At 40.8% G+C, this 12,662-nt stretch overlaps 1 protein-coding gene across 10 annotated transcripts in view; it reads left to right on the top strand.

The window, feature by feature from the left end:
* The window catches only part of APTX (aprataxin), a 23,600-nt gene extending 14,552 nt beyond the window's left edge, over nucleotides 1-9,048 (top strand). For 6 of the 10 annotated variants that reach the window (XM_032299980.1, XM_032299977.1, XM_032299984.1 and 3 more), the window contains 4 exons: nucleotides 384-443; nucleotides 1,265-1,491; nucleotides 7,138-7,241; nucleotides 8,016-9,048. In XM_032299980.1, coding sequence (XP_032155871.1) covers nucleotides 384-443; nucleotides 1,265-1,491; nucleotides 7,138-7,241; nucleotides 8,016-8,170 — 546 coding nt within the window. In that variant the 3' untranslated portion in view covers nucleotides 8,171-9,048. Of the gene's footprint in view, nucleotides 1-383; nucleotides 444-1,264; nucleotides 1,492-7,137; nucleotides 7,242-7,369; nucleotides 7,470-8,015 lie in introns of all 10 variants that reach the window. The other 4 variants (XM_032299987.1, XM_032299986.1, XM_032299981.1 and 1 more) reach the window with 3 other exon arrangements.
* Nucleotides 9,049-12,662: the final 3,614 nt, after the last annotated feature.

Consider the following 12,662-nt stretch of genomic DNA (forward strand, 5'->3'; position numbering starts at 1 on the left):
AACCTGGTGAAACTCCATCTCTACTAAAAAATACAAAAATGCCAGCTGGGCATGGTGGCAGGCACCTGTAATCCCAGCTGCTTGGGAGGCTGAGGCAGGAGAATCACTTGAACCCTGGAAGTGGAGGTTGAAATGAACTAAGATGGTGCCACTGCACTCCAGCCTGGGTGACAGTGAGACTCCATCTCAAAAAAAACAAAAACAAGAGAATATAGGAAGGCAGTGGAGTGACATAAAGTCAAGTCAATCCTGTTTAATTCTCAAAAACTAAGCTTATTTCCAAGTTTAGTTTGGACTTTGCTATCACACAGTATTAACTATTGCCAAATTGAATTATTGGCATTTGCAATTTACATTGCTTTTTTTTTTTTTTTTTTTTTTAGGAATCACTGGGCCACTGGAGTCAAGGCTTGAAGATTTCTATGCAGGACCCCAAATTGCAGGTCAGAATACAATTTTGGAATTTCAATACATTTCATGTTATAAATGACCACTCCACAGAGGTCTTAATTACAAATGAAATCAAAGGATATCAGTCTTTCTGAATGAGATTCATTTTATTCGGCTATTCTGTGAGAACAAGAGGCTTTTCCCATTGGCAGTAAGGTAGCAACTGGAATTGTTTGGAGAAAAAGCTAAGTTCTTCAAATGAATATCCCCTCTGCCTGTCCCTTTTAAACTTCTGGGTACTTTAAGGGAAGTTGCATTAACCTTAGTGTGGTTCTTTTCAGGGGAGCATCAGAGAGAATATACTGTGACAGCAGTACTGTGCTGCTCTGGCATTAACAGTCAGGCGTCATCCTTGAGGAGCCCTTGAGCTCTGCTTCAGTTACATTCCTGGTTGACAAGGGGCAGGTCTAATAGAGCTCACTGGAACCCATGTGTGTGTGTCACACAGTCTGTCATGTTGGATTGGAGAAGGGTGCTTTTGAATTTATGTATGCCTACAGATATTTTACATTAGATCTTTGGGAACTATTTTATATTGTGCATCTTCTGTGTATTCTGGGTGGTGTGATGGTTGAAAACAGACTCTGGAGTCAACTAGATCTGAGTTGGAATCCTAGATTTTCCTCTTAGGAACTATGTGACTTGTGCAAGACCCTCAACCTATCTGCATCTCAGTGCGCTCATCTCTCAAAACTGGGCTACTAAAACCATTTGCCCAAGACTATGGGAATTAAGCGACTTAGTGCGTATAACAACCAGACCCACAGAAGATTCTTAGTAGATGTCTGCTTCCTTCTCTGTGTCCCTCTGCTAGGTTTACAAAGATGAGCAGGTGGTGGTGATAAAGGATAAATACCCGAAGGCCCGTTACCATTGGCTGGTCTTACCATGGACCTCCATTTCCAGTCTGAAGGCCGTGACCAGGGAACACCTTGAACTCCTCAAGCATATGCACACTGTGGGGGAAAAGGTGATTGTAGATATTGCTGGGTCCAGCAAACTCCGCTTCCGATTGGGTTACCACGCCATTCCGAGTATGAGGTAAGCCATGTGGGTAGTGCTGGTGGCCCCTGGTTCTGTCCAGGTGGGTAGATAGATTCAGCCTGAGCTTGCTGAGGGTGCTGATGGCACTGAGGCCCAGGGAAGTGGGATGGAGTTTTTCCAAAGCAGGTGGGCTGAAGCTTCCATCTCTCTGCCTGACTTGCATGCAAGCTTTGAGTTCCCACTTCTGCCTATAATTCAGTTAGATTTGGTTCTTTGTTCCTCTCAAAATATAAACCTTTGAGAGCCTAATATATGAACTAGATGAAGCAGCTTAATTATCTTCAGATGAAGAATTGTGGTCAGTGGTTTTTAGCAGATTCTTCAAAAGCATCTGTAACCCCAGAATGATTAAGGACCATTACTCTGAAGGAAACAAACATCATAGACTTCTGTAATGACAGCTTAGTAGATCCAGGATTTGAAAATAAAATAAGAGAAAAGTGTAGAGTCCGTTTTCCTGTGGCTTATGCCTAGAAGGATTCAGAAAGGAATGATTGATTCTTTTTTTTCGAAGAATACAAGCAAGATGGATCTCCATGATTCCTTTGATTTACACAATAAGATGATGAGTCCAGATTTTAGAGTTTTTATTTTGTTTTTTAAAAACTGTGATAGAATATACATAAAAAAATTCACATTTTAGCCAAGTAAAATAATTTTTCCTGTTGTGTGTACAATTCATTGGCATTACTATATTCATATTACTATGCAACCCTTAGACCATCCATCTCCAGAACTGTTTTCTCTTCCCAAACTGAAACTCTGTACCTTAAATAATAACTTTCCGTTTCCCCTCCCACTCCTGGCAGCCACCATTCTTCTTTCCTTCTCTATGAATTTGACTACTCTAGGTACCTCATATTAGTGAAATCGTACAATATTTATCCTTCTGTGACTGGCTTACTTTACTTAGCATAATGTCTTCAAGGCTCATCATGTTGTAGCATGTGACAGGATTTTCTCTGCTTATTTTTTTTTTAACTACCAGCACTCACTTTTTTTTTTTTTTTTTTTTTTTTTTTGAGACGGAGTTTCACTCTTGTTACCCAGGCTGGAGTGCAATGGCGCGATCTCGGCTCACCGCAACCTCCGCCTCCCAGGTTCAGGCAATTCTCCTGCCCCAGCCTCCTGAGTCGCTGGGATTACAGGCACACGCCACCATGCCCAGCTAATTTTTTGTATTTTTAGCAGAGACGGGGTTTCACCATGTTGACCAGGATGGTCTCGATCTCTTGACCTCGTGATCCACCCGCCTCGGCCTCCCAAAGTGCTGGGATTACAGGCTTGAGCCACCGCGCCCGGCCTCACTTTTTATTTAGGTGAATAATTATAACTTAGAGGTTACTGGCTACTTGACACAAATGAAATCTTTGTGCCAGACTTTCCCCTAGTCAATACTGATTCTTTTAAATTGAGGCATAGTTTACATATGATATGGTACATAAGATGTATGGTTTGATCAGTTTTCATAAGTGCATACAATCTTGCCACTATCATTCTGATTAAGATACAGAAGATGTCTATCCTCTCATCCCAGAAAGTTCCCTTGTGCCTCTTTCTAGTCAATCTTCCTTCAAGGATTGCTCTTATTTCCTTCAGCATAGATAATTTTTGTCTCTTCTAGAGCTACCATATATAAATGGAATCATATAATGTATACTCTTTTTTGGTTTGCCTTTTTTAGGTCTGCATAATTTTGAGATTCATGTGTATTATTGTGTATATCATGGACATGTGTACTTTATTTTTTTTTCCCTTGAGTAAATATTTAGGGATCCCAGCCTGGGCAAACATGGCAAAACCCTGTCTTTACAAAAAATAAAAAAAATTAGCCAGAGGTGGTAAAGCATGCCTGTATTCCCAGGTACTTGAGAGGTTGAGGTGAGAGGATCACTTGAGCCCAGGAAGTTGAGGCTGCAGTGAGCTGTGATAGTGCCATTATGCTCCAGCCTGGGCAACAGAGTGAGACCCTGTCTCAAAAAAGAAAAAAAAGAAAGAATAAATGTTTGAAGATGGAATTGTTAGGTCATAGGGTGGGTGTATATTGTGCCTTGCTTTAAAAATATATTTTTATTGTTAAAGCCTTATTTGAAAATCTAGGAGGGAAAGTCACCCATAATCCCATTCCCTATTGCAGAGCCCCTGGCTAACACAGCCCTTAGCCACTAAGCCCTTTTCGCATAGTGATTGATCATGGTGCTCATACCTTTTTCATATGATGAATGTTGCTGTGCTAAGGAGAATGCTTACAGCAAGAGCTGTGGTAGGCTGTGCCTTTCTATGTGAGGCAAAAGGAGCCAGTAAGCAAAGCTGTTACTCATATACCTTTTATATCACTCTCTGTGATGTAATTTTGAATAAACATGTTAGAAAGGAAAAGGTGATAAATAAGTAAAATAATTTTTCCTATTGTAAAAGTAATGTTTTCAATTAAGAAAATATAAAAAATTAAGTTTGAAGCAGAACAAAGACCTCCCATATACCACTGCTAACTAAACCGTAGACCTTATTTGAACTTCACCCATTTTTCCTGTATTGTTCTTTTTCTACTCCAGAATCCAATCTCACATTTCATTAATTTGTTCTTCCTTCTATCTCCCTCAATCTGTGACAATTCCTACTTTCCTGGCTTTCATGACTTTAAACTTTTGATGCACACTGGTTAATTGTTTTTAAGATGTCTTTTAATTCGGGTTTGTCTAATTTTTTTTCATGATTAGATTGACGTTATGCATTTTTTAAAAAAAATCACTGAAGTGATATTTCTGATTGTGCCTTTTTCAGTATATTGGGGGTGCATGATGTTGAGTTGGTTTATTACTGGTGATGTTAACTGTGATTATTTTGTTAAGGTGGTGTCTGCCAGGTTTCCATCTTCAAAGTTACTGTTTTTCTTTTATTTTTAAATTGATGAATATTTTGGGGGAGATATTTTGAGACTGTGCTACTATTTCTCCTCAAACTTGCACCCGATGATTTTAGCATCTATTGGTGCATCTTGCCTGAAATAGTTACCGTATTGTATTTACTCTTTGGTGACATTATACGTCCTTCATCTAACTTATTAGTTGAAATTATTCTGTGTGAAAGAGCTGTTGTGTCTTTCTCATTAGTTATTTATTCAATCATTTAATAGTATGGACTCATGGATTTTATTCTATAGGTTATAATTCAGTACTATAATTATTTTGTTTCTCAAATTGTTCAGCTTTGGTTATTGAAAGCCCCTTTAGGTCAACTCTTGTGTCACTTTGATATACTTCCAGCATCTTTCGGGCAATTCTTGATTTTCTGGCCCCACAAGATGTTCCAGGTTTATCTGGAATGAATCACTTCTCTAAAGAGACCTAGGTCTTTTTTTTTTTTTTTTTTTTTGGAGAATGGTATTTATAAACCAAGACTTGGGCACTAGGTTTCTGTGAGAGAAGTGGTTGATTCCAGGGTGTCCTTGCTTCTAGGTCCTTTCAGCCAATAGAGACAGAAATACATGTATGAGTCCTAACCCATACACGCAGACACACACACACACACACACGCCCTATCATTCTGTGTTTATCTACCTTTATTTGTATGTGGAAAACCATGAGTTCATACTGATATCTCTGATGCCATTCTAACTCTGTGAGTTTCATTCTTGTTTCCCTTTTTCCTTTTTTGTAACTGCTTTCCAGCAGTGAGAAACCTGGTTCTCATTACTTACAATAAATTCATTTACTTGTTCAGTCCTAGCGTACCCATGAAATAGTTACAGGATTCCTACCCATACCACTGTGAGAAAGAAACTTACTAACTAGAGTACAGTACTTGCCTGTAGTTCTTTTTGTCTTTAGCCTTTCGGTATCTAGTCAAAACACTGTTCTCCAAAGCTAGATGAGTTATTATATTTTCTTCCTCATTCCCTTTACTGTGGTTTCCTCATTCCTTTGTAATACAGCTGTGCTTATTTATTACTGCCTATATTTCATTTTGGGTTCTGCATACATACTGACTGATTTTGATTGTTTATTGGGAGAATGTGACATATTACTGATTTTAAGAGTGAAAGCTATTATACAAAAAGGCATTTTACTTGGCTTAACAAGTCCAAAAGAGCACTCTTGATTTTCTTCCCCAAACCTGCTTTTTCACCTAACCTTTTTTATCTCAGTAAGTAACACTGTCCCAAAACGTGCAGCCCATTAATAAGTTCTGTTGGTTCTATTCCAAAATGTATTCAAAATAGGATTGCTCCTTGGCATCTCAGCTGCTACAGCTCAGCTTTAGTGTAAGCTGTGATTTTTCTGGCCTAGACTGCTATAGCAGCCTCCCTAACTGGTCTCTCCATGTCCCTCCCTACTCTTCCTCCAGTACTTTCTTCACACAACAGGCAGAGTGATCTTTTAAATGTGTGAATCAGGTTGCCCCTCTGGGCTTCGTTTGTGAGGAAGGGCCCGGCCCAGCCTGGGAGCACTGAAGTTTGTTTCTTGCCATTCTTTCCATCTCAGCTTTACTCACTTCTCACCTCCAGCTGGCTAGGTGTGGGGAAGACCTGCCAGAGCCACAGAGGATGAGGTGGTTCCCGTAGCCAAGAAGATGGACAAGATGGTGCAGAAGAATATAGCTGGAGCATTGGATTTGCCAAAGGAGCTTAAAAATATTCAGCCTCTCAGGTAGCTGGGATTACAGCTGCCTGCCACCACACCTGGTTAGTTTTTTGCATTTTTAGTACAGGCAGGGTTTTACCATGTTGGTCAGGCTGGTCTCGAACTCCTGACCTCAAGCGATCCGCCTGTCTCGGCCTCCCAAAATGCTGGGATTATAGGTGTGAGCCACCCCACTTGGCCACATTTTCAAAAGAATGAATTTAAGAATAATAAAATAGGCCCACTTTTTGTGGTCTATTTTAAAATTTGTAATTCAAGTTTTTTGTTGTTTAAAAAAAGTGTAAATCAGATAATAGCACTCTTTGGTTGAAAATCCTTCAGTGGCTTCCCGGTAGATTCAGAATAGAATACAAACCCCTTGTTGGCCTTTAAGGCCCTTTATGATCTGGCTCTTGCCATGTCTCTGCTGCTTGGCTCCAACAATTCAGGCCATACATTTGGGCTATATTACCTTCTTTCTGTTTCTTGGTTGCACTGAGCTGTTCCTCATCTCAGGGCCCTTGCTCTTGGCCTCCTCACTTTCTGAGACGCTCTTCCCACAGACCTTGCTTGCCCGGCTGCTGTCTCAGTTCAAGTCACTTCCTGGGAGATGCTTTCCCTGAACACTTTTAACTAAAGAGGCAACTTCTACCCCCTGGTAGTCTATCCCATTTTCCATATTTTTTCTTAGCAATGTTAACTCTTTGAGTTTTTTTCCGTTTATTTAATTGCTTATTTATTATTTGTGTTTCCTCATTAACATACAATTTCTATAAGGGGTGAGACTTTTCCCATTTTGTTTCTTGCTAAAGTCTCAGTGTCTGGAACAGTGCTTGGCCCTGGTACATACTTACTGAGCATTAAATATTCTTAAGTAAATGAATGATTCAGTTGAATTAAATGGACACACTATCAATACAAAGAGTGTGAATACAATGTATGAATTGAGTATGGCTTAATTATTTTGATTAAGCTATAGTTGTTAAAGAGTTTAATGCCCAGTTTTTTTTCTTTCAACTAGCCATGTACACCTTCATGTGATCAGCCAGGATTTTGACTCTCCTTGCCTTAAAAACAAAAAACATTGGAATTCTTTCAATACAGAATACTTCCTAGAATCACAAGGTAAACAGTGTTCTTTGGTTTTCACATTTGTTTCATTTTCTGAGCTGTTCTTGTATTTGATTCGATTGTTTCCCTGAATAACAACCTGACCTAAAAAACCTATGTACAACTTTGTGTTCCCTATAAAGGGAGCCCTATGAAAAGAAACTGGATGATTTGGATTGTAGTATTATTGCTACTTTGCTGTGAGTTGCCTTCTTGGGGGACCTAGAAAGCTATTTTTTCAGGGTCAGTGTTTTATTGTGACAACAGGGGGCTTAAAGGCTGTTGTGAGAATTATTGGAGTTCATGGATAAGAAAGCTGTGGACCGTTCTTTGTCTCTTCTGCCATCAGTTGGGTGGGAGCTTTGGGGCTCCCTCATATCAGGAATGGTGAAATAGCAGGGGGAAGGCTTTGTATATGTAGAAGAAAGCATTTCCTGGTATGTATACTGTGGAGCTTAAGCATTGCTGGGGTGTTCACAATGGCAGCTGTCATTTATCAAGGGCCAACCAGAGGTAAAGCACTGTGATAAGCTCTTGCCAGAGTAACATGGATTGCCTAGAGTGTGTCCTGAAGGAGTGTATTATTTCAAAGGTAGGTTGCTCGTATTTATAATCTGATCAAGCTCATTTTGCCTGAGGTAAATCTAAACTCAAGCTTACAAGCTTTAGAATACCTGGCTTGGCATACTGATTGGAGTCATGGTTTTGATTTCTTTCTTTTTATTTTTTTGGTATGTCATATTGGTTTTCCAGAGTAGCTGGGACTTGACTTTTCTTCCTTGCTTGCAGCTGTGATCGAGATGGTACAAGAGGCTGGTAGAGTGACTGTCCGAGATGGGATGCCTGAGCTCTTGAGGCTGCCCCTTCGTTGTCATGAGTGCCAGCAGATGCTGCCTTCCATTCCTCAGCTGAAAGAACATCTCAGGAAGCACTGGACACAGTGACTCTGCAGAGCCTGAACTGCTGCTGCGAGTGTGGCTGATTGGAGCAAACTGCTGGCACCTATTCTGGGTTGCTTGTGAACTTCTACTCACTTCCTAAATTAAAACTTGCAGCTGTTTCTCAACATTTTTTCTATTATCGAGTGGCCACAATGTAGAGTGGCTCAAAGTAGTTCAGGAATTAGGAATTTGGGTTTGTCGTAGATGTATTCTTTGGTGAGGATGGATGGGATATACCTAACTCACCATCTTCAGGACCCATGTCAGGTCTGTCCAGTGGAGCAAAACCATGTTCACATTGATGTAATGCATAGTATGGAAGGCAGTGGGCTGGTTATATATTTCTGTTTCTTAGATTTATCCTCTACCTCTGTAGGCATAGACACCCTTTAAGCAGAGCAGCTAGAGTGGCCTCTTGTTTATCCTGAAGATACTGATGGGTCTTGTTTTCTGTTAGTCTTTTGTAATATTCTTTCCCCTTCCTTCATGGGGAGGCTTAGTTTGTCCAGTCTTTCCATGCCCTTCTATCCAGATCACCTAAATGCTCCCTTCTCAGGAATTCTGTCTCATCAGTTCTTCACTGTGAGCAAAGAAGCCACATGAGGGTGTGGGGGGTGGAGTTTTCTTCTAAATCAAGGTTCCTGGCTGGTGAGGAAACACTCAGCCACATGTTCATTATGATTCAGCTATGAAGTCGTCTTGGACCTGTTGTCTGAAAATAAAGTTAATTTGTTTGAGGCTCTCTCTTAAGTAGGTGATAACTCGAAGTTCAGCTGACAATCACAGCAGACATTCCAATGCATGAAAAGGTGGTTGGTGAATGAGAAAGTTGCACAGAGCCACTACTTTATTTTTCCCTGAGAACAAGTTTGGGTGAAACAGTTGTATTTAGTTGTTTTTTGGGATAATATTAGAACTGAAGGTGAAGGAAAAACCAAAACGTCGTTTTTGATCAAATTGTGGATGTATTTGGGGATGTGACTTTTCACTCAAATTGTGAGGAAAAAGGAAACACCCTTAACAAAAGCTTCTTCTGGAGAGAAAAAGCCCCAGTCCATAGAAACATTTGACCTCAATGTGTTTTACAAGCAAGATGCCACAGTGGTGACTTAGTGAGCATGGGTATAGTAATAATTACATAATTAATGATCATAGCAGCTCACATTTGTCCCACTCCCATATGCCCTGCATTATGCTAAACACTTTGCTCAAATTATCTTATTGAATTCTTACTGCACACAACTCTATGAGGTTAGGTACTATTGTGATGCCCCTTTAATGGATGAGGATCTAATATTCCATAATGGGTCCTGGGCACCATCCAAAATTGGTATTGATTCTGATGCATCAAACTCATTATTTTTCCTATCAGTTGAACAGTATAAACGCAAGACTAACAACAGAAGCCATAGAAGCCAGGGTCCTTGGATCTGTGCTGATCAAAAGCTTTCTGTGGTATTTCATTGATTTCCCTGAGGTCATCCAGTTCCTTTAGCACTTTTTGTCCATCTCTCACTACCCAATGTCTTTCTTCCCTTTACTCTGCTCCTTCTGCACCCCAGGAACGTAATCCTTACCTCATGAGCCCATCCATCCATAGTTCCTTCCATCTGGCTTGACGACGCTGGGCCTTTGGGCCTGCTTGATTGTCTGCTTCCTCTCCTGCAGTCGTTGTCTACATACCCTGTGGCTTCTGGAGGTTCTTCTCCAACCCTGCTGCATTTATAGCCTTTTCTGTGCAGTCATTAGCTACCAGGCACAGAAACTCTTGAAAATCATGGGCATATTAGTTAAGAACAGGCTCTGGATTCAGACCTGGGTCCCAATCCTGGCTCTGCTACTCAGAGCTGAGGGATCTTGGGCAAATTACTTATTTTCTCTGAACTTCAGAATTCACATATGTAAATGGGCATAACAGAGTTGGATTATAATGATTAAATAATCTATGTAAAGGGTTTAGCACAGTATCTGGCATGGAGAAGCACCCAATAAATGCTGACTGGAAGCCTCTGCTTTTATCTGAATGAAAGCTGGGAAGGAGGATTCACCTGATCCATGCCTGTCTCTGCATCTGAAGCCTTACCACCCCTAGTAACTTTCTAAATATGTACTCCCTGAACTCCTTAGATCAGAATTACTGGTTTCCCTTTAAAAAGTATAAGCACTTGGGCTTTACCCCAGAATTACTGAATCATAATCCTGAGGACCTAGGAATCCTCATTTAAACCATCCAGGGTGAACTTTATTTTACTGAGGTTTGGGAACCACAATATAAATGAACCTTTGGCTTCAAAGCACCTTGCATTTCTGAAGCTTCCAGATTTGGCTGTGCCCTGCCAGGACACAAATAGCATTTTTTGATTAGCTACCTGGACCTGTCATAAGCCAGCCTTCCCTCTGCTGGCTCAAGGTTATTTGAGAGTCCAGGGAGACCTCTGGCATTAGGTGAAGGGGAGTCCATCGTTATAGGGATCAGCCCTTCCTTTCTTCAGGAGTTTGACAGAGCCCCTTGGGCCCCTGGGTCTTAGGAGCCATGTCTGGAGATGACTTCCCCCTCAATGGCTCCCATTCCCTCTTCATGCCCAGAGGTCAATCCAGTGGCTTGTCTAGGACCTGTAAGGAACACTACCAGCCTTAGGCTCAGAGCGTAAGTATTTTTCCTCCTCTGGGTCTGTCTTTGAGATACCCAGGTACAAATGGTCTTTGTAAGGACCAGATCATACTTGAGGTGGTCGTTAAGGATGTCTTCTGATGTAGGGACATTTTCTAGAGCCTGGCGCCTGGCTTTTTCTTTTTTTAAAAAATTATTTTAGCAACCAAAAAACAGCATTGTAGTCCTGGCAGCTACAAATTGAAAGTTGACACTGCCCCCACCCCCAACCTGTACTGTTTGACATTTATTGGAGAAAATAACTATCATTCATTCACATTGAAGAATTAGTTGCTGGCCAAGGACCTTTTGTAGAAACTTCTCCAGAAACTAGCAAATCCTCTTACAATGCGGGTTGGAGTTGCCAGAGTCCAGAGGCACCTCCATGTCCTGAGTCACCAGATCACCAGCCTTGCTCCTCTTTCCCCAGCTGCATTCTGGAGGTAAGAGGCTGGGCCCAGGGCACAGGAGGGGGCATCTGGGGATGGCTGAAGAGCCAGTTGAGCAGCTGGATTCTTATCTACTACAAGCATTCCCTAGGTTACAAATAACATTGCTCAGAGACTAACAACTTTTTTCTGTTGCTTTCAAGAACTGGTAAAGTGGAAGATGTTCATGACAAAGCGAGAGGGTCAATAGGTCAAATGCTAAAATATGGTCCCTCCAGCTGGCCAGGCGTTAGGAAAGAGACCAAAGTTGTGGGAGGGAGGCCCCAATAGGTACCTGTATCCCCGCATCCCCACAGTAGCTCAAACCCTCTTTGTCCCCTTTATGTGAATGAGAAAAGGCACCCCCTGGAGGCAGAAGCTTTTAGCTCACACTCACTTGAGACTGAGGGCCATATAGGGTGCGACTGTACAAGCTTACAGTGTGGGATCCCTGTTTCTAATAAGGTTCTCTAGGAAAGATAGTTTTTTGGTTCTCCATCTTGTACCCAATGAAGTTAAAAGAATCTGGAAGAAAAAAGCTTCCAACAAAATTTTGTTGTATGAATGACACCTGTGTCAATACACTTGGAATGGATGTAGAAAAAACTTCTTCTGTTACATCTGAATTTGTCAAACGTATTGTCCAGTGAGTCTGTGTCTTTGCCCTTAGAAACAGTTTTTTTTTCTTTTTTTAAAAAAAATCCTTCTTTTCACAGGTGTTGACCTTTAATTTTTATTATTTAAACATTTTTTCTTGCCTTCATTTTTTCTTCAGATGACTTTGGAAACATTCTGATAAACATCTTGCTGCCAGTGTTTATGGGAAAAAGTACATCTTACAGGTTAGAATTTGTAGAACATAAGCATGTTGATATTTTTCAACAGAATGTTCCAAATTATCAATCTTTGCTAACAAAGCAAGTGATTAGGGAAATCGGGGTTTTCTGTACTTTTTCTATGAATTGTCTATTTTTGGGGCCTTCCATGTTTGGCCACCAGATGGCAGCATTTGAACAATAAATTTTTAATTGTCTTTTACAAGACAGCTGTTTCTGAAGCCCTTTTATATATCTTATGTTTCCAAATCAATACTTCAAAATAAAATATATAAGGGGCTTTTAAAATAAGACTGATGTGTGTTTAACAGATCTCCTAATTAAGATAGAAGTTTGAGGGAAAACCAGTGTGTGGGTAAAAATACGAAACATACACTATTGACCTGGAGGATCTCTGTTGGACTGAGAGGTGAAATAGGCTCTAAAGTTGGCTGGAAGCTGGGCTCGGTGGCTCATGCCTGTAATCCCAACACTTTGGGAGGTCGGGGCTGGCAGATCACTTGAGGTCAGGAGTTCGAGACCAGTCTAGCCAACATGGCAAAACCCCATCTCCACCAAAAATACAAAAATTAGCCAGGTGT

The sequence above is a fragment of the Sapajus apella genome, unplaced genomic scaffold (assembly GCF_009761245.1).
Source record: "Sapajus apella isolate SASKATOON/1434 unplaced genomic scaffold, GSC_monkey_1.0 scaffold42, whole genome shotgun sequence".
Taxonomy (NCBI): domain Eukaryota; kingdom Metazoa; phylum Chordata; class Mammalia; order Primates; family Cebidae; genus Sapajus; species Sapajus apella.